This window comes from Ochotona princeps, chromosome 25, assembly GCF_030435755.1.
Source record: "Ochotona princeps isolate mOchPri1 chromosome 25, mOchPri1.hap1, whole genome shotgun sequence".
NCBI lineage: Eukaryota > Metazoa > Chordata > Mammalia > Lagomorpha > Ochotonidae > Ochotona > Ochotona princeps.
Genome location: NC_080856.1, coordinates 24486540 through 24511376, shown reverse-complemented (window position 1 = coordinate 24511376; position 24837 = coordinate 24486540). Strand labels below are relative to the sequence as shown.

The window sequence follows — 24837 nt, the reverse complement described above, 5'->3', positions numbered from 1 at the left end:
CAAGTCAAGTACACCTTGTTTGGGCTCAGAGGGGTGCGGTGGTTCCTGGACAAGACTGGGAGAAGCCCCCCAGGAGAAAACTAGAGAGGGAGAGGGAGCATTCTGGGTGCCTGAGGAAAACTTACGTTGGGGGGGGGGGAGAAGCAGAAGGAGAACAAACGGGCATTTGCAGGGTCCCCCTGCCGGAAGCTTCCTTAGGGCGAGAAGAGGCATTATCTAGAACTCCTGTAGCTAAAGGAATATGAAGGAGAGGGAGCTGCTGCTAAGACACACATTACAAAATGCAATGCTGAAGCAGGAGCTGGAGTGGCAGGCTTGCAAGCCACCACAAGCCAGCACTGACTGTACGGGCCACACTGCCAGGACTCAGTGTTAGAGCCATGGTCAGAACAAGCCCTCGAGGACCACAGCCCCACCCTGCAGGGTCAGCCCATCCCTGGGCTGTTCTGCAGGGACTGACCCTGCCGCTGGGCCTGATTTCCAGAGGCAGAGAGGTGGCAGGAAGGTTCTGCCAACTTCCTTTGGTCAATGGACCCCACATTGGGCATTGTACAGGGGTTCTACCTCTGCTCTGCCTCCCTCTTGACCTCTCTCACTGCAACCCCCAAAGTCAGAAGCATGACAAACCTACAGCCTGGGAGTCACCACCAAGTGGTCACAGCCTGGGGAGGGACTGTGCAGTTGCCATTTGCTCCCCAAATCCCAGAGGAAGGCTCAGTGGGGGTGAGCCAAGTCCTGAAGCCCCAGTGGTCCGCACTGGGGCATCTCTGTGGGCACACTTAGAGAAGTCTCAGTCAAGGGGTATGTTGTTTTGATATCAGAAGTATAGGAGACAGGATGGCTGCCAGTTTTTAAACACCAGGCCAGAAACCACTGTTTGGCACATCCTAGGGTTTTAATAACAGGTCTGCCTGTTCCCATTAGAATGCGTTGATTTTTAGTTCAATAATAGCTTCTGCTCCGATGCTAGAGTGAGCGAGCACTTACTACTTTATTACTTAGCAGCAATGTCTTCCTTTTAAGTCATATCAACGTACCTCAAACCCAGGTGGGTCTCTCCCTGATTGAGGAGGGTTCCCTGATCCAGTGCAAATTCACCTCGCTAAGACCCCTGCTCTCCAACTTTTTTGAACAGATTTTCCCCTTTGGGAGGCTGAGAGGTCCCTGAGCCCAGAGCCCAGGGATCCTTTTCTGGCCCTCAGCTGGACACTGGTCTGCCTCAATCTACCTAGAGCCATGGCAGGAGGAAGGCAGTGCATGTTCCAGGCAGATCTTACGTCTATTCCACTTCTCACTGACTTGCTCAGGTACTTTACCAAAGTCAGTTCTCTGCCACTCCACATGCCACGCTGCATGTGGGGAGACACCGGGCATGGGCCCTCAGCTTTGTTCCTTGGCTTTGCCATGTCTCCCTGCAGCGGCAAGACCTAGCCAACTAGTGAGCTCCTGTTGGCTAAGACCCTGCTGTTGTGCTCACAAGGGATAGGTCAGGACTGCCCCATGACACCAGCACAGCTGCAGCTGGCAAACAGCCTTCCTCAATGCAGTCTGCCAAGCTAGCCCTAGGACCCACCTGTGCGTCTGCAGACCCACCCATACCAGCAACAGTTCCCAGACACCCCTTCGCCCAGGGTTCCACTGGCCCCGGCCCCCTCCCACACCTGCAGGTGTTGCAGAAGACCCTTGAAGCCAGCCCATCTCGGGGAAGCTTCTCCCCAATTAGCACAGCACCGAGGCAGGTGGCTCCTGAGGTTGCTGAGCCTCACTAACACCAGTGGGTCAGAGACAGAAGGAGAGAAAACGGCTTTGGAAAGCAAGGCTGCACAGCCCCGGTGGCTGCTTTCCCACCAAACAAGGCACATCTCTCAGTCGTTCATTCTAACTGGTCACTACTACAGGCTATACCTAGAGGTAGAAGGGAGCAGCCACTAGAAAGAGCCACTGCGTGGGAGGGTGTCCGTGACACACACATGCTGTGGGGTCCCTCCAAAGGCTCTGCCCACGGGGGGAGTGACATGGGGCAAGATCCTACCAAAAAGGCCGTGGGGCTCCGACTGGCGCCTCTCTGTGCTCCGGTTCTGCTGCTTGTGTTTCTTGCTGCCCCTGAGACTTCCAAAGCGCTTCATGAGTCACGGTGGCCACAGGAGTGGTGACAGGCGAGCATGTCAGGGCTTCTAGAACTGGTGTCCGCTCGGGGTGGCAGGGAGCTGGGAGGGGTGCAGCACCCCACAGCCACGAGAACTGCTGGGGCAGCCCGTGCTCAGCTGCCAGTCAGTGTGCTCTCCCTGGGGGTGCCTTCGGACAAATGTGGGAGAAGGTAGCAGCCACGGTCCACGCAGGGTGAGTCCACCACTGTTCTCCTGCTCATGGGCTCGTGGCCGGCCGTTGCACCTCCTGCTGCAACTGGAGTGCTGGCCCCAAACTGTCCTTAAGTAGGCAGGAGGCTGCCCTGAGGCAAAAATGCAACTTCAACTTCTTTGCAGGGCATTTGTTTATGTAGCTAAGGTCAGCCACTCAGATACACTTCAGGTTTTTTTTTCCCCCTCCTTGCAATTAAAAGAGGAGGGACGACTAAATAGGCAAAGGCGGCACAAGCTGTTCGTCATGTGCAGCTTTGCACGATGTCTCTTTAAAAAGTCTGTAAAAGGAAACCACCCGGCACAGCCGCCCATTGGCCGCAGCGCATTCCCATTAGGACATGACATCACACGACTATTTTGATTCATGTGTTCCAAGGGCTCAACGCGGTCAGAAGGCTCCCGCTGCTGCTTGGAGAAGCCGCAAGACCCTGGGCTCGGAAATCGCTGAGTAGACTTTGGCTCCTGCTCCGCACCCCCCCGGGGAATGCTGTAAGATCATCTTTTAAGTAGGGGAGCAGTGCGCCTGTGGAGCTGCCAGGCACTCCGCAAGCGTGTCTGCTGAGCTCTGGGCTGAGCGCTTAGAGGATCCAGGCCCCCCTCGCCCCCTGCACATGGGAAACAGGCTCAGAATGGTACTGTGGCTGGCAACTGCCACCAATAGGGCTGGTATCCTAATCTCCGTGACTCTTAAGCCAAACATCTGATCTGATCAAACAAAACATAAAGCTTTCAGTTCCTACATGCTCTGCAACCTAAAACCATAAAAACACTAGACAGGGAAAAAACACTAGACAGAATTTTTTTTTTTTTTTTTTTTTTTTTTTTTTTTTTTTTTTTGTGCTGGCAGTGCCTCTAGACTACATGTAGGTTAGCTCCTCTGATACTGACCAGCTTTGTGACCTGCAAGCATCAGTTTCCCACTCTGGGAGTCAAGACAAGACCAGGTTGTTTCAGGGTTTAGTCCAGTCCCAACAGCCTGAGCTTCTGATAGTAACACAACTGTGCAGATTCTGCCTGAATGACCACAAGAGAATGAAGCTCTGTCACACCAGCTATATAACAACTCCCAATTAAAGCTCAGAGCCTGCTTGCTCCTGGCTGCCCACGAGGGTGGAACAGCTTCTCAAGCCCACAGTGCTGTCCCTCTCTTGAGCGCTGCTGTCTATGGTTCCCCCAGGGGAGGAGGGCCTAGAGAGAGGCATGAGGGATCAATGCCAGCCCTGTACTACTCAGCCTGGAGTCACACGCAGGCACCACTCAGCTCAGGGACCCTCCTCTCTGCTTTCGGGGCCCGCTCTCCTTTCCTCACCCCCTTACCCTTCCATCCCAGTGTCTTTGCAGTCACTGAATCCTTGCAGAGCTAAAGGTGGGCCCCCAAGCTAGAGCAACTGGCAGGGGTGGTGGTGTCGGGGAGACCTTTTGCTTTAAGGGAAATCTACTTCTGGTGGAATCTGCCCAAGCAGGCTGAGGCCTCAACAATGAAGTTCTACAATTGAACCTCAGAGGAAGGAAACTCTAAGCTCCTGCCCCACATTTGTCACCTCCAGAGGGCCTCCCTCTGGCCAAATCCACAGCAGGCTGGGGCCACATCTGCGCAGGTGTGGCTCCGGCTGTTCTGACCTTGCAGAGCTGGGGGACACCTGGGGCAGCCTGCCCCACCCACCAGCCCCAGCCCCATGTGACTGGAAGAGCTGCATGGCCACATCCTGGTGGAGTGGGTCAAGAAGCCATCTCTTGACTTCTCTCCACAGTTTTGCCTTGTTCTGAGTGACAACTATTTGCTTGGTGCCTGGTTGGATGTCACAAGGTCAAGAAATGCTTTAGGATCTGACCCAAACCTTAGAAACCTGTTTGAGTCAACTCTCCCACCCTGGATTCCCGCATTGTTCCTTGAGGAGCCTTGGCTCCAGCCACTTGCCCACTGGCCTGCCTCCTTGTTGCCCTCGATTTCCACCCTTGCTTGTTCAAGTCCTGAGTAGTTTCCATGGCTCAATTCGGAGAACACTACCCTCTCCTCAGAGGAACTCTCATCACTTCTGAAAAAGGGGACTTTTCTCCTAGTCTCTGTGTTAAAATGACCCATACCATGGAGGAAACTGGGGACCCTAAAAGGGTAGGAGGCCCCAAGCACCCAGTAAGGTGCCTGCATGCGGGAGGAACTCCCTGGCCCCTCTGACCACCCTCCAGCCTGCCCTTGCTAACTGAATGAGGGACAGCAGGGAAGCGGGAGATGAGCTGAGGCTGAGTTTTACATTTTACAACCCACCTTCAGGTCACTCTGGCAAGGCTGCACTGCCTCCCCAGGAAGGACTTTGCTCCCTCACCTTTTGGGTGTGGCCCTGGAGCTCACCTTGTCCCCTGGCCAGGGAGATAAGCCTGTATTCAACTCTCCCAAGTTCAATGCAGTCCTCTTTCTTGGTGGGACTGATGAGTAGAAACCATGAACCAGGACACTAAGCAGGTCATGTGCCCAGTGAATTGCCACATGGGTGGGAGAGCACCGAGCAACAGCTCCAGATGCCAGCTGCTAGAGCAGGTGGTGTGATCATTGGCAAGTGGCCATAATGGACATTATGTGTCATCCGTACGCAGCGGGACAAGATCTGTTCAGCTCCCCCCAGTAAAGGGGACCCCGATTGGTGTTGGAGGGTTGCAGGTTGTGGCGATGCAAGGAGCCACCAGCCCAGCCCAGTCCAATGGCTGAGGAGGGACAAGTCAGGGAATCCCACTGCTTGCTGGGTTCCCCAGTACATGAAGGGATTACCCCTACTCCTAAACATTCATAATTAACCCAAACTTGTGACGATTAAACTCTGAAAAAGATGCAACACATATGTTTTGAAGTTTTATGTTGAGACTTTAGAAAAATTAATTTATCTTAAAAAAAATGAAACTATTCTCCCAATTTAAAAATTACATGAAGACACAAAGTAAAAGGCCTTTAGAAGAGGACTGCTGAATAAATATACCAGCAAGGAAGAGAAATATCTAATAAAAAGGAAAATGAAAAGGGCTTTATGACAGCAAGGGCGTTTGGTGGGAAATGCCCACAGTTCAGATCAGAGGCCCTGGGTTGAAGGCCTGGTGCCACTTCTGGTAGCAGCAGTGATGGCTCAGACGCTGGCGTCCTGTCTCTGGGTACTGGTGGCTCTGGCTGCTGTGGGCTTCTGGGGAGTGAACCAGCAGAAGATTCTCTCTTTCAAGTAAATGCATTTTTTTTTTCGATTTATTTATTTTTATTGCAAAGTCAGATATACAGAGAGGAGAAGAGAAAGAGAGGGAGATCTTCCATCTGATGATTCACTCCCCAAGTGACCACAACAGCCAGTGATGCGCCAATCCGAAGCCAGGAGCCAGGAACTTCCTCCAGGTCTCCCATGTGGGTGCAGGGTTCCAAGGCTTTGGGCCGTCCTGCTTTCCCAGGCCACAAGCAGGGAGCTGGATGGGAAGCGGTGTTATTGGGATTAGAAGCAGCGCCCATATGGGATCCCAGCATGTTCAAGGCGAGGACTTTAGCTGCTAGGCCACCATGCTGGGCCCTCAAGTAAACACATTTTAAAAAAGTGTTGAAACCATAAATAAAAAAAAAGTTTCATCTAAGCCAATGTAAGGTTCTTGTGCTATAGAATATAGTATGTAGAAAGAAAGAGTATTTCAAAGTGTAGCGCCTAAAAGCGACTGAGTTTAAGCTCCTGTGGTAAATCAACAGAAGTACAGGCAGGCCTGACGATGCATACTCGGGTTCTGTAGCCCTTCCGTCAACACCTCATGATTCAACTGTTAGCAGACGCACTGCACAGCGGCTGCCTGAGAGGATTAGGTGCTATGAAGAATTCAAAGATATTCCAGTCTCTCCAAAGAACCACATATTCATCAGTAAAATAATAACTCCCACTTACTGAGTACCTACCAAACGCTGATCACCTTAAGGGATTATTTGATTTCACTGTTCCTGCAAGACTGCAATGCACCCTTCGGCAACACTACTTCATTTTGGGGTGAATAATGAGAGCCAGAGAAGGAGTTTGTCTAGGATCATACGACGTGTAAGAACACAGATTGAGACGATCTACATATGATCTGTTTGCCTTCCAAGTTTACAGCTTTGCACTGTACTATACCTTCTCACGTGCATTGGGAACTTCAAAAGTGAGGTAAGAGTTGGAAAGCTCTCGGCTGACCCCTACCTGACTCGGGAGGGTTGCTGAGCATGGAGGGGATTTGGAAGGGAAATTGTTTAATACCGTCTCACTTTCAAGTTTTGATCTTTAGGCTGGGAAATGGACGACTGAAAGTCTTGGTTTGCATCCCAAGTCATGGGGCCATGACGGGAGCGAGAAGGTGTGCTGACTGCGGAAGGGGGTGCACCTTGCGCTGGGAACACCAGGCTGATTGGCTCACCGCCCCCGCCCCACCCCTGCCGGCACGCTTCTGTGCTGCTGTGCACACACTTGGGAACACCACTGAACTTCCTCTGCTCAGCTCTGCTCTCTAGGTCAGAGTTTAGCATCTCTGCAGCAGGAAGTGAGGAAGCAACAGTTCCACAAAGTGAAGACAAGACCTGCCCGGCTCCTGGAAGGCCACTGTTACTGAGCAGAACCTCATGGCAGAGTTGGGCCAAGTGAGCAAAACCCCTAATATTTCATCCCTGTTTCTGGAAGGTTTGAGTGGGCAGAGTTGGTGAGCAGGGTAAGTGTGGCTTTAAGAAAAGCTGGAGGAGTCCAAACACAAGCTTCATAGTGGGCATAGATCTTTCCAGATACCTTCATAGTGGGCATAGATCTTTCCAGATACCTAACTGTAACCTGCTCAAAAGCCTCTTCTAGGGCCAGTTTTCCCCAAGGGCACAGGGAAACACAGTGGGGACACTGGATTTCAGAGCTTCGGGGTTAGGGTGCTGCCAGGGGTGGTGAGCCTTTTCAGGGTAGCACACTCTCCCATCAGGGCCCTGCGTAAGCCATCCCCCAGCAGGTGGTGTGCACAGGTGGCTTTCTCACCATCCCCGGGATCTTTCCATCTGACTTGCACATGATTGGGTATTTCTTAAACGGGAGACCGAGTTTGTTGTTGTTGTTGTTTGTTTGTTTATCAACACTGATGCACTGGCAGAGGTGGTGCTGCTGGCAGAGCATGTCTGATTTCTGGGCTGTTGGAGGGGCTCATCCCCTCCCTGGGAGAACTGGCCCTCGGACAGCCCTTTCTCCAGTGTCCCTGACTGTAGGTCCCAAGTGACGAGTGGCAAAGCCTTGGCTACACAACAGACTGCCACCGGCGGGCACCTTCCATCCTCACATATTTTTATGATGAGGAAACGCTGCAAAAAAGCAATGAATCCTAAGATGGAACGGTATTTTGAAGTGTGTGTCAAAAGGGCCGGACCCTTTCTGGATCACACTTTGAGAGCCAAGCTCCTGGCTGGTGTTGAGAGAAAAGCCTGGAACAGGACCAAGCGGCTGGGATGACACACTCCTTGTCTAGTGCTGTCCATCCACACGTGCCTGTGACGTGGAGTCACAGGCAACTTCAAATGTGCTTCTTATGGGGCGGTGGTTTTTGCAATTGTTATTGTTCTTTTAGCTTTTTACCTATAAGCCAGTGTTCCATGGCTGGAGAAATGAAATGGTGTTGGAGAGTACCATCTTGAGACCTCCCATTATTTGACTTTATCATCACTCTTTTGGGTTTCATTTCTCCCCAACTAGACTGAAAGCTCCCTGCTAGTAGGGACCAGTGTCAATGGCAGGAATTCCCAGGAGCTGCAAGATGGGCCAAGGCACAGCACGCTGGTGGCTGCTTTCTGCTCCCCAGGTCCCTTGGGGGCAGAGTAGTTTGTCCTAAGGTTATATTAACCCACTGTCCTGGAGCGAAGGGAGAGCACTGCAGTGGGGTTCCTGCTTTTGTCTGGGCTCCCACCTTGGTTAGCTACAGTTGTGTACCCACTGTAAGGGGCGGCCACAGCAGCAGGGCCAAGGACTCCAACAGGGAGTGGGTCCGGAGCGTTGGGATTCAATCAGATATGCTGGCCTGCTTGCACCTGGATGCTTCAAAGCATGCTACAGGCAGTCTGTCCAACAGGGGCAAAGGAGAGGTCAAGGGGCTGGTAGGCTGGAGGGCAGACCAGTAAGAACAGGGCTTTTGCTGTGCCCACTTGTGTGAGCTGCACTGACACGGCACTCCCTGGAGACTGTGGTGTCCACCCAAGTGTGAGTAAGGCACTGAGTCACAGAGGGTCTCCACTGGTTCTGGTGGGCCATGGGCCAACAGTAGCAGGCTAAACACAAAGCCCCCTGTTACCCCAGTAGCCGGTCCTAGTTTAGGCTTCAGGTGGGAGGCCCGGCCAGGTTGTCACCTTGTGAGTGTGACACTTGGTCTCTGGTAGGTACCAGAGTGATACTGAGAGTCCACTTGTCCTCTACCCTCGCAGATACCCACAGTGGTGGCAGCAAGTGACTCTGAGAGCTGAGCCCTTGTCCATCTGGCTGGGTGGGGCACAGGACAGGGCAGCACATGAAACATCTATACGTCAACTCCCTGGAAGCCTACCTCTGGACTGGCAAACATACTCAGGTCAAATTTTAGCAAAAATCCCAACCTTCCTCTTCAGCGAAGCCACTGTGGGTGCTGAGTGATGTGTGGCCATGAACTTTCTCATTAAGATTGCCACGGTGGGCCTGCCTGGGAGCAAACCAACCAAGAATGAGAGCAGAGCCTTCTCCTTGCATGCACCTGAAGCCCTCCACCACAGGATGTGGCATGCCCAGGCACAGGACTGCTGAGGCCTGTGAGCTCCACACAGCAGAACCTGCCCGGCTGACCAAATGCCCAGACCACATGGGGCAAGGGCACCCCATTTGCATAGAGTGAAGAGACTTCCCCAAAACATTTTCCAAAACTCTTTTCAATAGGCGGTGACATGGGGTGGCTAGTCCCTGCTCTCCAAGAAATACAAAGGACCAGGAGATCAGAGGCATTCCAAGATGCCAAGGTCAGCAAGGAGGAGACAGGTATCCATGCCAGCTTCTCTGTGGCTCCCTCTTTCACACTGTTAGAATGCTGGAGAAGTAGATAAGGACAAACTTGGCTCTTAGCCCTATGAAGGTCATGAGGCAGTACCTGGAAAGTACTGTGCCCCTGCGACACTGCACTCCAACACCATCTCCTTACGCAAGAGGGGGCAGCTCCCTTCAGGAGCCAACAAGTGCCAGCTTACACCTGCCAGAGCTCTCCCACGGGTTGCAAAATACTGGGTCATATTTCATGGAAAGTTCTAAAGGTCAGGTCTCCGCACTTGACTCTGATTGCCAGGCCACCTCCTTGGAACCTCCCCAGGGTAGTGACTGTGTTGTGTGGGGCCTGAGCTCTGAGCAGCACCCCACCCCCCCACATGAGTCAGGTACCCATGCTGGCTCCTGAGTGTCACCCAGCACACTCAGAGTCACGCAGGGCCTTGTGGCACCCATGGGAACAGGATTCAGAGACTCCAGGTGACCAGAGGGCAACCATTTAGGCACAGAACTACCTCAGGGCAGACCACTGATTGTCAGTAACCACAGCAGAGTCGCAATTTAAAACCACAGGAATACCATGGAAAAGTGAAAAACAATGGCAATCACTACTTCCAGCATGCCAAAGTGCAGTGTTCCCAGAGTAGTAAATCCCTGAAGACATTTACAGTTTTGAGGGGGTGGGGCAGCAAGATAGCTCAACTGGCTAATCATCACCTCCAAGTGCTGGCATCCCATGTGGGCACTCGTTTGTGTCCCCGCTGCTCCACTTCCCATCTAGCTCCCTATTTGTGGCCTAGGAAAGCAGTGAAGCATGACCCAATGCCTTAGGACCCTGCACCCTTATGGGAAACCAGAAAGAAGCTCCTGGCTCCTGGCTTTGGATTGGCTCAGTTTAGCTCCGGTCACGACAGCCACTTGAGGAGTGACCAACAAATGGAAGATTTTTCTCTCTGTCTCTCCTTCTTTTTGTAAATCTGCTTTTCCAATAAAAATAAATAAATCTTCAAAAAAAAATCCTAAGAGGCCTGATGACCTAATGGCTAAATCCTTACCTTGCATGCCCTGGGATCCCATGTGGGTGCCAGTTTGTGTCCCTGCTGCTCCACTTCCCATCCAGCTCCCTGGGAAAGCAGGGATGAAATGAGGTCAAACAGTAGACATATCCAAAACCCTGTGGGTCCAAAATCAGCCTAGCAAGTGGGCTCAGTGGATGCTATGTGTCTCAACGCTCCTCGCAGGCAGCGCTACGGGAGAGCTGAGGTCACAAAATACTTGATGGCTGGCCTCCTGGGCATGGCACTGAGAAGGCAGAGGTTGCGACGCCCAGGGACAGCCTCGCCCGCGAAGCCCTGGAACTCACAGCTGGAGCCCCACATGTGAGCAACCATGGGCTTCCACAGAGAAATCAGGAACAGTGGTGTGGAACTCTGCTCCTCAGAAAACCACTTGGAAACCCATCACTTTGCTTCTTGAGGGAGCGAAGGGACTTTGGTATTTGTGATTTGCTCCTGGTGACCAGACACACAGAAATGGATTTCTCAGCAGGAAATGGTGATGGGAGAGGGTATGGGTGCTATTTAAGGCACTGGTACTGACTGCCCTTGGCCGTGAGGCGGCCTGAGGTGAGGGACAGGAAGTGTGTGAGCAGCTCAGGGTGCTGTGCTGCAGGGTGTCGTCTTCATATCCTGTGGTGGCTGCAGAGTTCATGGATGATGGTGTAACCAAAATAAGGACCCAACATCCTCTGCCACGAACAACGTTTTATTTAGTCTCATTTGAGTAGGAAAACTGCAAGGTGCATCTTAAAAATCTAAATGTTTTAGTACCTGATGACTTCAAGTCTTAGGTATCTAGATTGTGTGGTCAGTTCATTCCCTGAGGTTGACAAAATAAAAAGGATTCTGTAACTCGGATTGCTCATCAATGCCAACTGGCCATACTGCAGGTGCGTCAGACATTACTCCCTGCAACACCACCTCAAACTCCTTCCTGTTGAAGGTGCCACTTTCAGTAGGGGAGACAGCGTCAGGAGAAAACCAGCTCTTGGGAAAAGGTCAAAATCCCATGTTTCCTAGACAGCACAGATACACTCACAAGGCACAGAGCGGGGAACAGTGCACTGTTCTATTAAAACTTCATAGGGATTCTTAGACAAAAAAAGCTCTCACTAGGCAATAAGAAGGCAATGATGGGTTCATTTAGAGGAAAAAAGAGAAAGGAGGGGACACTGGTGAAGGCATGGGGTGGGGAAGCGAGCTGTCTTGTCACCCACTCCAGCAGGAGAAAGCATTTTGCACTGTCTGTTGCCTGAACAATGTGAATGGACCCCTTCACCCAGAAGTAAAATGCAGAGAGGAGGGAAAAGGCAAACAGAATGTAGTCCATGGCAGTGATCGGACATGGCAGAGAAAGCCAGCAAGGTGGCATCTCAGTGCCGACAAAGCAGGACGAGAAGCATGTTGACTCTGGGAGCTGGAAGGAGGGCGTCCAGGCCTGGTCACCTGGCTCTCACCCTCATTTCTGTCCAGGAGCAGAGACAGGAGGTTGACCTTCACAATGACAACCTGAAGAGGATTTCTCACTGGTTCTCCAGAGTGCTCCAGCTCAGTCTTCAGACTTCTGGGCAGCCTGGGGCTGGTCCCAATCCTTTGCAGCATGAGAGGGAACGCAAAATCAAATCAGCCTCTGACACCATGGCAGGCAAGCCACCAGGTGCTAAGGAGAAAACCCCATGAAAAGGTTTTCATCATTAAAACCTTATTGCCATCAAACCTAAACTTTTTTGTGCACCAAGATTATTATTAGCAGAATGAGAACTTGGGTCTGGTGAGATGGCTCAACGGTTAAATTCTGGCCTTGGATGCACTGGGATCCTATATGGGTACCAGTTCACGTCCCAGCTGCTCCACTTCCCATCCAGCTCCCTGCCTGTAGCCTGGGAAAGCAGTGGAGGATGGTCCAAAGTCTTGGGACCCTGCACCCGTGGGGGAGACCCAGAAGAAGCTCCTGGTTCCTGGCTCTGAGTAGGCTCAGCTCTGACTGTTGCTACCACCTGGAGAGTGAGCCAGGTGAACGGAAGATCTTTCTGTACCTCCTGTCTCTCCTTCTCTCTGTAAATCTGCCTTTATGATACAGGTAAATAAGTTAAAAAGAGAGGGAGAATGATAACACAGAGAACAGGAGAAGACATTTGCAGATCACACACACACACAGTGTGTCTGGCATCTGGAATTAGAGGGCTCCCACCAATCAGTGAATGATGTAAGAAGATGCTTGGTGCTGCTAGAGAACTTCAAGGTACAACCACATCATGGCCACGGTTTTGCTTTTTGACCAGACAGTAACAACTGGCAAGGACATAAAGAAATCGGAAACAGTATACATTGCTGGTAAGAATGCCAATAGTGCAGCCACTGCGAACAATAATGTGACCACTCTTCAGCAAATTAAACATAGAATTCCCACATGGCCCAAGAACGCCACTCCTAGACGTACATACCCAAGAGAACTGAAAACAGGTGTTTAAACAACTTGTACATAAATGCTCACTGTGGTAGCATTCCCAAAAGTCAAAGCGTAAACAACCCAGATGTCCAACAACGGATAAACACAATGCAACCTATTCAGATAACAGAATAGGACTTAGCTGTACAAGGGAATGAAATACTGACGCACACAACAACACGGACGGAACTGTAACACGGCAAGCTAAAGGACAGAAAGCAAAGGCTTCGCCTTATACGACCCTTGTTGACAAGCTCTCCGGAAGAGGCCAGTCTACAGGGACAGAAAGCAAATGAACACCTGAGGAGCTGTGGGGAGGCGTGATGAGGGCTGAAGCCAGTGGGGCTGGGCGCTCTGAGCTGATGAAGTAGTTCTGACAAGGCGAACAAACATCACGCCCCTGCGCTGCACACTTCAAATGGTCAGGGTGGGAAACCACACGCGCTGTGTGTTTTCTTCTAATGGAAGAAGTTACATGGAGTCCCCAAATACCAAAGGCAAACAGGGGTACATTCTTCTCCAACCTGGCTTTCTAATGATGACTTGGTAAGGACCACTCTTATCTCCAGGGAAGCTGGAGCCTGGGTCTTGTTATTTTCTTTTGAAGGATTTATTTTATTTTTTATTGGAAAGGCAGATTCACATAGAGAAAGAGAGATAAAGATCTGTCCACTGGTTTACTCCTCAAGTGGCTACGATGGCCAGAGCTGAGCCAATCCGAAGCCAGGAGCTTTTTCTGGCTCTCCCATGAGGGTGCAGGTCCCAAGGCTTTGGGCCATCCTGGACTGCTTTCCCAGGCCACAAGCAGGGAGCTGGATGGGAAGTGGAGCACCTGGGATACTGCTGCCCATCTGCGATCCTGGTGTGTGCAAGGTGAGGACTTTAGTCACTAGGCTATTGCACCATGCCCTAAGATCCTATTTTTAAGCATGATCTGCTACTAAAAGTCACGTGCGGTCTTAGAATGATGGCTGACTCCAGGACTAAAGATGACGGGGCAGAACAAGGACACAGACACCCGCCTGAAGACCTTGCTGCTGCTCAAGGCCAGGGAAATCTGAGTTCCGTAACATGGTCACAACAAATCCACGAGGCCACACACACACACACACACATACATACACAATTTCTTCAAGTAGAATCCTACTTGGGCGCTGGATGCTAAGCTTCTGTCCACAGCGCTGGCATCCCATGGGTGCTAGTTCGTGTCCCAGCTGCTCCACTTCCCATCCAACTCCCTGCTTGTGGCCTGGGAAAGCAGTTGAACCTGGCCCAAAGCCTTGGGCTCCTGCACCTGTGTGGGGAGACCTGGAAGAAGTTCCTGGCTCCTGGCTTCGGATTGGCTCAGCTCCGGCTGTTACAGCCGCTTGGGGAGTAAACCAGCAGATGCAAGACTTCTCTCTCTGTGTTAACTCTGCCTTTGCAATAAAAATTTAATAAATCTTTTAAAAGGTAGAGTGTCAGTGTAGGAGTCATGATAAAATTAGCCCATGGCCTTTTGGTGATCACCGTGGTAGTATTTTATTCAGAAGTCACCGACTGAAGCTTACAACTAGCAAAGCAAAAGCTGACAAGAAAGGAGATACTTACATCAACGCACTGATGGGTTACAAGTTCTGTCACAGCAGCCACCTCCCTCAGCCAAGTGAGCGAGTTCACGTCCCCAGGGAGAGGCCTCGGCGTCCTGGGCTCCCTGCTGGGGCTGCTGTGGGGCGCTCCAACCTGCTGCCCATCACCAGCCGTGCCCCCAGAGCCGCCCGCAGGACGCCTGCGCAGGGACAGGTCGCCGCGGCTTCTCGAAGGTCACACCGCGCACGGCCACTTCCGGGCCTCCTGACAGACACACGGCGGCCGGAAGCGCGAGCCTCCTTCCAGGAAAGACCCTGAGGAATTCGGGGATGAAGGATGTGATGTCAGCCGCTTCTTCTGGGGCTGGGGGGTAAGGGAGAGCGAGCGAGAGAGGCAGGCCAGGGTCTGGAACACCTGCGTGAGGAGACTGTTCTGTGACTTCTCTCTCAGTTTGAAACGGGCCGAATAAAATGTTATTTGTGAAGAGCAGTTCGGAAGTAACAGGCGGCCTGGGCAGTCTCCTGAGGAAGGACCACCTCCGCTCCTGGCCCGAGGACAGGACGAGTCTGTCACACCAGAGGCCGAGAAGGTGTCTCCACCGGCAGAGATGTCTCCACCGGCAGAGATGTCTCCAACTGGCGGCCCCGTCCAGGTTGGGGCCAGCCTGCTTCCTGCTGCGCGCGCGCATGGCAGCCACCAGAGGGCGCCCTCCCCGGCCCACAGAACTCCACCAGGCGCCACCTCTGGCTGAACTTTTCAGGAAACTGGGATGCCACACATACTTTTCCTTTTTGTGTGGCCAGGCAAGATGAGTCACGTTTTCTCTGGAGTCTGCTCAGGCCTGGGGTTCAGCTCTCATCGGCTGCCCTGATCCAGAGGGCTCCAGCTGTAGCGAGAAACCGCAGGCCCCTGGGGCGCTGGCCTTGGCTGGAGGAAGGAGAGGGCGGGGGTGACAGCCAAGAGGGGGCAGCCCTTCAGCCTTGGGAGGCACTGAGCTGTGGAATACAGCTGGCGCCGGCCTTTGGCAACCAGGGCAAGCCTAGCTGTGCCGGTCATGCTATGTACTTCAGCGCACTGCTGATTTCTGCAAACATCCAGGGGTCAGCCCAGGGCCCACTGTGTAGCTCACTGGGGTTGGGCTGGGCTACTGTCTCCCTACTTTTCAGACTCCCACCCCCCTTCTTGCACTCCTGAGCATTCAGCCCAACCCCTACCTGTCCAGCCTTGGCTCTGTTCCACCATCCACTCCCCTCCCTGCCTTCTACCCCGCCTTCCAGGGGCACCTGGCAAGCCAGTAAGGCCCCCATGGAGAGATGTGGAGGACATCTCCCAGAGAAGTCCTGGCATGGCCTGGGGTGCCGGGGAGGCACAATCCCTCCACCTGGGAGACACAGCACAGCATCTGGTCCAGAGACTCTTAGGGAAGGGCACATTCCACATCCTGGAGAGCAGAAAGGCCAGGAGGCCAGGCGCTGGCTGGGATACAGTCTGAGGCAGCCAAGGGCAGATGCGGGGGCCGTGCAGGCCTGGCAACTTGGGATTTTAACCTCACCTTGGACCTGGTATGATGCCTCAGTGAATATACCCTTGCCTTGTATGTACCAGGATCCCATATGGGTGCTCGTTCATGTCCCAGCTTCTCCACTTCCCATCTAGCTCCTTGCTTGTGGCCTGGGAAAGCAGTAGGGGACAGCCCAAAGCCTTGGGACCCTGCACCTGTGTGGGGAGACCTGGAAGAAGTTCCTGGCTCCTGGTTTCGGATCAGCACAGCTCCGGCCATTGCAGCCACTTAGGGATTGAACCAATAGATGGAAGATCTGTTTCTCCTTTTCTCCGTAAACCTGCTTTCTAATAAAAATAAATCAATCTTAAAAAAAAAAAACCACTCACCTGTGGAGGGGTTGAGTAAGGGGCTGACATCATCAAGTTCATGTTTTAAGCAGGAGCAGGCAGTGCTCAGTGGCCAAGTCCTGCCGGCCACCTGCTTCTGTAATGGCACATGGGACCCCAGCTGTGCCCACTGGTTCTGTGTCTGGCTGAGCAGCTGCAAAGGGGACCATGTGGTACCTACATGTCTCAGACATTCTCTTTTGCAGAAAGGCTGTGGGGCCTGCTTCAAGAGAGCCCCTGCTTGGCAGAGAAGGGTGGTTTCCCGGGCAGCCAGACCAGTTCCCACAGGGTGCTGGGGAAAGCCCCGGTCGTTCTGGTGCCACCCAACTTCCTGCTGACCTGAGTGGGCTTCTACCTGCTAGAATTTTGTTCAACATTCATGCCTGAATCACAAATCCAGAGGCTGGTTGATGCATAGAAAAGAGGGTATGTGGAGTATGAGGCCAGGGCCCAGCCTGAGCAGAGGCAGACGGCCTGTGGAGCCCAACCCTGGGCTGCAGCACAGGGGCTGCACCCCAGGGGGATCTGTCCCAGGCCCAGAGCTCAGTCCCCAGACCCATGTGACAGACCCCGGGGGTCTGGTCTACTCCTGGCCCTTCCCCTGCTCTGTGTGTATACACAGGCTGACCCCTAACCCTATAAGCAGGATGCTCAGTGCTCAGCTACCTTCTCAGCAGGGCAACAGCATCCTGGCTGGGACCTTTGGCCCCTTTGGCTCCTGTTCCTGCAGCCCCCGGCTGAGCCTCCAGTCCCTCCATCCTGGTCTCCCTCTCGTATCAGGGAAGCAGAGGCTGTGGCTGGCCAGGCTCTCCCCACATCCCATACAGCTATGGCTGTATTAAACTATGCAACTCCATCTGTGTTCATGCAGGCAGGACCCCAGGTGGCATGGGATGCTAACTGTCCTCTCCCATGTGCCTGGCTTAGGTGGGTCCCCCCGCTCTGCCCGTGGCTCTGCAGTCACCAGCTGGGGGATGAGACGTCCAGGCTGGAGAAGGAAAATTGCTGGCGCCTGACTCCAGGGCTCCCAGACCTGCTCTCTTTTTCGGCACAATAGGCTCTATTGACTGTCCCACGCTGTCACAACGCCTGGTGTTTGTTCTGTGGGGCAAGTTGGAACGGGGCACTTCTGAACCCCGGGAAGCCCTTGGCATGTAAATTGAAGACTTGAAGACTCCAAATTAAAGCCTTCAGAGCCCAAATTCATTCCTCCACACACAGTACAAAAACCTTTGGCATTTTAAGGGAAAGCAGGCTTGCACTGGAAAAATAAACTCAAGTTTCTGGGCTAGAAAGGAAGCGCTGTTTGCAATCCAACGCTGAAGCAGTGGCGTGAAAGGACCCCAGGGTTTGCAAGAGAAATAAACTCCATAAAGCTCATTGGAATTTCAAGGGACTCGTAGGGGACCCTCTGGAATGAGCAGGATCAAAGAAGGTGCAGGAACCTGAGTATTCTAACTGAACTACAGGAGCAAGTTCAATTCCTTTTGGGTGTTCCAAGTACACCTGCCTGATCCCAGCCATGAGCCACTCTGTCTGCCGCCTGGCTGATCCCTGGTGGCTGCCCATGCATCCCTCCAGTTGCTGCCTGGGTCCTGAGCTTCCCCAGTCTGAGCTGTTGCCAGGCATCCCATGCACACCCCACTGGTCTGATCATCTACGAGGTAACATCGTCCCAAAGGCCTTCCCACTCCTGTGCTGTTGAATTCAGGCCTCCTTGGACACTAGGGCTCGGCAAGTGGGGGCATGCCGCCCCCTTGTGGTCGGTCTGAACACCTTCCTGTGGGTGAAATCCAGCACAGAAGATTGAAGTAGCCCAAATTTAAGGACACCATGTCTTGAATGTGGGGAGATTCAGTACCTCCTTTCTTCCCTCTCTTTGTGGTTCCAAGTCAACCCAGTGCCCCAAGATGCTTACTGCGGTGTAGGGAGCAAGAAGCTAGCCCACAGACCCGCGCAGTGCCTCTGTGACAATGCGGGAATTCATCCAAACCACACTTGATTTTTAAAGGAAAATTACGGTGAGGGTGCAGCATAGAACGAATACACAGAAAAAATGAATTTATAGGAAGGAGAACTCAGACCCAACTCACCAGAGACCTTGCCACAGGCTTGTCCACACCCCCTCCCCTCCCCATGCTTGTTTATTCACTACATCAAGGCAGGTGTTTTTGTTTGTTTGTTTGTTTAAGCTGCGGACTGGGGCTGGTGTGGAGCACAGCATGTTAAGCCTCTCCCTCTGATGACAGCATTCCATATGGGCACCAGTCCAGTCCCAGCTGATCCACTGCCTGATCCAGCTTCCTGCAAATGCACCTGGGAGGGAAGTAGAGGACGGGCCACATGCTTGAGCCCCTGCACCCACGTGGGACCCAGATGAAGCTCCCAGCTTCGGAGTGGCTCAGTTCCAGTTGCACCGATGGTTGCAACCATTTGGGAAGTGAACCAGTAGATCTCTGTCTTTTCTCTCTGTGTATCTCTGTAACCTTCTAGTACACAAATACCCCTTTAACAAAGTTGGGGACTGACACACATGTCAAGGCTAACCGAGACTCAGCCCAGGTCCCGTGGGGCTCCTTCCCTGGCTCTGTCTCCGCATCTGCCTTTCCCATCCTGGATCACACTCCGTACCCTTCCTTTCACCCTTGGGTCTGCGTCATTTTTCTTCAGAGCATCAGGGACAGGTGGTGGGTCTGTGCTCCCCACCCCAACCCCCGGTCCTGAGCCTCCGTCTGTGAGGCTCCAGACGCACTCTTCCAGTTTGGTCCTGACAGCCTCTTGGATACACAGCCCACCTTGCCCATGGCTGCCTTAGAGGCTAGCATTGTGCGAGTCAGGTAGGATGCTTTAATGATGCGCAATAGAGAGGAAGCCACAAGAATGCATGATACCAGAAATAATGCCAAGTGAGTCAGTGAGCAGCTGCAAAGTTGGCTAGACTGCATGAAGGGCCCCCTTCCCGCTGTCCTGTTCTATCAGTGGAGCTCTAGCACCAGGCTGCAGAATCTAGGTCCCCACACTGGGCACAGAAACAGAGGCCCCTTTTCCTGAAGTGCCCAGCAGGCCTCTCCTGGCCTTGCCCTGAAGCCAGTCATGGGCATGAGCAAAGGGGAGGCTCCAACTGATCAGACCATGACAGACAATTCACACTGCGGACTGTGGCCCAGAGAAAGCCAGCTCCTGTTACTAAGGGCGCTTGGCACACGCTGACCCTTGTGAGGGATGGGGGAGAAAGGGGCCCAAACAGGATCGAGGAGCCCGGAGAGGGCACACATCTGGTCCTTCGGCGAGGGGGGCAGCACTCACACGCAGGCACACCTTCCCACTGAGGGCCTGCGATCTGCACTGGAGCATGTGGGCTTGGTAGCTGGCCCTGGCTTCCGGCTCCAGCTTCCCGACAACGCACACTCTGACAGGCCACCGTGCAGGCTCAAGCAATGAGGTCCCTGGCACCTGCATCGGGGACCTGGATTGAACTCCTGGCTTCAGGCCTGGCTAGTCCTTGCTGCTGTGGCCATTTGGGGAGTGAATCACAGCAGGGGAGAGCTTTGTTTGACTTGTCCTCTCTCTCGCCTTCCTCTTTCCACATCTTTCTCTGCAAATAATACATTCAAAAAAATTAAAATGCAATCTGGAGCAGTGGTATAGCAAGCTAATCCTTGACCTGTGGTTGCCTATGTGCTATATGGGTGCCGTTTGTGTCTTGGCTGTTCCACTTCCCATCCAGCTGTTTGCTTAAGGTCTGGGAAAATACTGGAAGATGGTCCAGGGCCATAGGTCCCTGAATCCATGAAGGAGACCTGGAAGAATCTCTTGGCTCCCAGTTTGGATCAGCTCAGATCGGCTCTACCATTGTGATTGCCTGAAGAGTGAACCAGCAGATGGAAGATCTCTCTCTTTCTCCCCCTCTGTCTGTAACTCTTTCAAATAAAATAAATGGATCTTTTTAAAAAATAAGATGTATATGGAATCTTGAGTAGCAAATAAACAGGTCCTACAATTGTATCTATAACTTTTTGGGTCTCCATAAGTAACAGCTGCTGTCAGAGGCCAGAGAGTTTAGGGCTAGGTGGGTGGATCAATCCTTGGGGTCACAGCCAGGGGGTCTGCAGGTAAGGGGCAAGCTTGCCAGAACCCACCCCCCGTGTCAGGGATAGACCAGCCATCACGCACCTGCTGCCACTACGAGGCTGTAGCCTTAATAAGCCACTTGCCTTCCATGTCAGGGCAAATGGCTGCCTTGCGGAGTTGCTGAGAGCCCAGAATTGAACTTGAGCCCCACTGAAACCCTGGTGGGAAGCAAGGAAGCCCCTCCCACCCCCAGCACTGCTCTGAGGCGTTTCCTTTCCAGAACGCGTGGGCCACCTTCAAACGAGTACGGAGCAGTCCCACTCTCTGATAACCCACAGAGGAGGACGAGTGACCTCATCAGGACCATGGGGACACAGGGGAAGAAGTCCCCAAAACCCAAAGCCAGCAGCATAATGGAGAACCGACCAGACCCAAAGACAGACATGGCTCCCAAGGAGTCCCAGTTCTGTCCTCTGCCTCATGGAGAAGCACTTGTCCAGCAGCATGAAAGAGGGCCAGACCCACATGCACACGGCCGGAATCCACACCATCCACCCTCAGACGCAGCCTGGTGCTCAGAACCAAAACCACACCACACCACACCATACAAATCATGCCTGCATCTGCAGAACCTGCCCGAGAACAGCCTGCCCACTCACAACAAGGACCTTCCAAGAGAGCACACACTGGACAGCCAGTACCCTGAGGACCCTAGGGAGCATGCGCTGGACAGCCTTGCCCTGAGGACCCCGAATCCCTGGCCTTCCTTTTCCACCACTCTGATCTGTTGTACCATGATTTTTACCCAATCCTCATCTGGTTCCAACCTTGAAAGAGCCATCCTACTAATGTTAAGCTGCCACCTGTTATACTGGCATCCCATACGGGTGCCACTTCGAGTCCCAGCTGCCACTGTTTCTATCCAGTTCCCTGCGTCAGAGGCCGCTGTCCTTGCCAATCATAGTGTGAACTCAGGAAGGTTTAGGCTCTGAGAGATCAGTGCAGGAAAAGTGACAGGTGTAAAGTGATGTTGTCCTAGAGGGAGAGCCACAGGGGAGGCCGATGCAGACCTGCGCACTCAGCACCAGCCACGACAGCCACCGGCAGCCCAGCACCAACCTGCAACCCTAGCATCATTGTCTTACTTTTTCTGGAGCGCGAGAAAAAACGGATGCCCCCGGGTGAGGTAGACGGGTTGGAGTTGGGCGAAGACTCTTTGGACGAGGAGCGGAAGATTCCACTGAAGCTCATGCGGCGTGGCGAGCGTGGAGGGGACTCCTGGTAGGAGAACGGGAACACGGTTTTGGGAGAGCCGGGGCTGGTCTTGGGCCTCACGGGAGCAGACACGGGGCTGGAGGGCCGGGGCTGGGGGCCTCTGGAGAAGAGCCCTTTGGAGGGGCTGCCCGAGCTGAAGGGGCTGTCCACCTACAGGGAGACAGACACACGCTGTGGTCACTCGAGAGCGCTGGCCAATCTGGCTGAACCGCATCAGCGTCATTCGCTCTCACCAAGCTGCCGGAGAAGTGGCCCTGAGATCCTCCGCCGAGAGGCCCAGAGGATGAGCGCCTGACCCGAGGGTGGTCCCTCCACAAGCTGGTCAACAATCATCCCAGAGGCCCACAGGCCATGCTGTCCAGTCTCCTGGAAGGGTCTTCCAAGAGGCAGAGGCCTAGCGGGTGGCAGGGAAGCCAGAGGTGGGGAAGGCTTGGGGTGACGCATCTTCTTCCCACAGCCCATTTACAGGCCTGCCTCTTGGGATCTCCTGTGTGAACTTCTTAGGTCTGCCTGCCCAGGGCTGCGGTTCCCTGCTCCTCAAAACGAGAAGGCCCCAGAGCCTGTGGCCCAGAACAGAGCTGGCCAGACGCCCTTCCTGCCATGGGAGGCTGGGAGCTCCCAACCTGCCCGTTGACTCCAGTTGCGCCTCCTGGGACCGCTCACCCAACCATCCTCTAAGGATCCTCGTCCTACCTGTCCTAGCAGTGCTAAATGTCCAACGCCAGGCCCCAAGTGGACTTCGGTTCTGGCTGAATCCACAGTAACCACACGGTGTGTGCTAATTGCCCACTGCCCTATCTCCTGAGAAACTTGTAACATTGGAACTAAACAAACCTCAGGAACTCACGGCTGAGTAGCTGAAGAGAAATTCATTTACACTTGATCTTACCCAAAAGGTGGAGAAGCGATAGTAACAGCAGAGACTCTGTATTGGCTGCCAGGGATGCTTGGTGGCATCCAGAGCCAACTCCGTGCACTCTTACTTTGGGCCCTCCTGGGGTCCCCACGCTTCCAGTGCAGGACTGAGGGGGAGGGGAGTCCTCCCATCACGAGAGGATGCCCCCAAATCTGAATCGTGGGGCTTTAAGGAAAGCTGCTCAACTGGTTCCAAAGTTCAGCTTTTCTTCCCTCTTCTGACCACCTGCCATGAAAAGCATTTGCATTCCCTGCCTGTAGTAGGTACATACCCAGTGTAGCTGATATCCCATCTGTGGGACTCAGAGTAGGGCCTGGAAATAAATTTTCTTTTCTTTTTTTTTTTTTTTTTAAAGATTTATTATTATTGGAAAGGGGGATATACAGAGAGGAGGAGAGACAGAGAGGAAGATCTTCCGTCCGATGTTTCACTCCCCAAGTGAGCCGCAACGGGCCGGTGCACGCCGATCCGAAGCCGGGAACCAGGAACCTCTTCCAGGTCTCCCACACGGGTGCAGGATCCCATGCCTTGGGCCGTCCTCAACTGCTTTCCCAGGCCACAAGCAGGGAGCTGGATGGGAAGTGGAGCTGCCGGGATTAGAACCGGCACCCATATGGGATCCTGGGGCATTCAAGGCGAGGACTTTAGCCGCTAGGCCACGCCGCCGGGCCCATGGAAATAAATTTTCAAACCAGAGTTTCTTTAAGTGTCAGGTCCCTGTGTGCAGGCATGGGGTGGGGAATGGAGGTAGGGGGAAGAGACAAGCCGTATTCTCTGTAGGGACAGCACACATCGGGTACAGAGGCTGACCTTACAGCAAGGGCTCTGGACAGAAACCTGCACTCCAATCCTGGCTGTTTGTAGCAGAATGGAAAAGTGACACAAGGCAGCTTTTACAGAAACAAAGAGAGAGGTCTATCCACTGTCTCATTCCCCCACAAAGGCCAGCACTGAGCTGCTCCAAGTCAGGGAGGCAGGAGCTTCTGCCAAGCCCCCCACATGGGTGCAGGGGTCACCCTCTGCTGCTTTCCCAGGCCATAAGTACAGAGCTGAATGGGAAGTGGAGCAACTGGGACACAAACTGGCACCCGTATGGGATGCCAGCATCCGCAGGTGGAGGATCAGCCTGCTTTGCTACTGTGCCAGCCCCGACCTGAGCTTTCTAAGCCTCTACTTCCTCACCTGTGAACTGATGTCAGAGCTACTTTCAGATAACTATGAAGACAATGGTATACAACACAAGCAAGGCCTTTAGCGCAGTCTTGGGCACATTGTGAAGTATTTACACTGATCACCTTGTAGCACTGTGAGGTTGGTACTAATGGGTCCCTGATGCCCGCAGGCTGTCAGGAAGCAGAGAGGCCTGGAGGAGGAAGTGGGACTGGATTATGGAAAGTGTGTGATGTGAGGTATCCCCCTGCCATTAGGGGTACCCGCAAAGGCTTATCAAAGGAAAAGGCACAGATTGCTTTAGGGTCAGCCATTCTGATGCCCTGTATCACCCCCCTCTCTCTAACACTCAGTGAGCATCTAGGAGCCCAAAGCCAGAAGGTTCTGGAAGGCTGGCCTCATCGGGCCTCCCCACCCTCATAGCACAAGTGGGGGTGGTAGAGGGGGGTAAAGGCACTGCAAGCTAATCCTTCGCCCGCAGTGCCAGCATGCCATATGGACACGAGTTCATGCCCAGCTGCTTCACTTCTGATCCAACTTTGTTCATGGCCTGGGAAAGCAGTGGAGGCTTGGGCCCATGCCCTGCATGGCAAACCCCCCAAAATTCCTGGCTCCTGGCTTAGAGTCAGTTCAGCTCTGGCCGTCGTGACAATTTGGAGCGTGAACCAGCAGATGGAAGATCTCGCTTTCTCTCCTGCTCTCGCTGTAAAATCTGTCTTTCAAATAAAAATGTATAAATCTTTAAAAGGGGAAAAAAGGAAGAGGATGAGGAGGGCCAAGGTCCAGGGGTGGAGTCACATTTGAAACTCCTGGAAGGCCAGCTCAGGACTCTCCTCCAACTCAGCTCAGAGAACTCTGCCTGGGGAGGGGGGCCAGCTCAGGTCTCCAACTCAACCCCCACATTGCCCAGAGGGGCACGTTGGAGCTGATGTTGGGGTCCCTTACAGGAAAGGAACCAAGATTCATAGGAGCTCCAAGAGATCACGGAACAGAGAGATGGAGGGCAGATCCAGGCTGCCTCCCCGGGCAGCCTGGGAGCCAGGTGGACAGTGGATGCTACTGAAGCCACTAAGGA

The 24837-nt window shown here is 53.3% G+C and overlaps 1 protein-coding gene across 7 annotated transcripts in view; it reads right to left on the bottom strand.

Annotated features, from left to right (window-relative positions):
- PRKAG2 (protein kinase AMP-activated non-catalytic subunit gamma 2) overlaps window positions 1-24837 on the bottom strand; it is a 234917-nt gene that overhangs the window by 144272 nt on the left and 65808 nt on the right. For 2 of the 7 annotated variants that reach the window (XM_058654990.1, XM_058654991.1), the window contains exon 3: window positions 21547-21826. In XM_058654990.1, coding sequence (XP_058510973.1) covers window positions 21547-21826 — 280 coding nt within the window. Of the gene's footprint in view, window positions 1-2032; window positions 2356-14461; window positions 14708-21546; window positions 21827-24837 lie in introns of those variants that run through there. The other 5 variants (XM_058654993.1, XM_058654994.1, XM_058654992.1 and 2 more) reach the window with 4 other exon arrangements.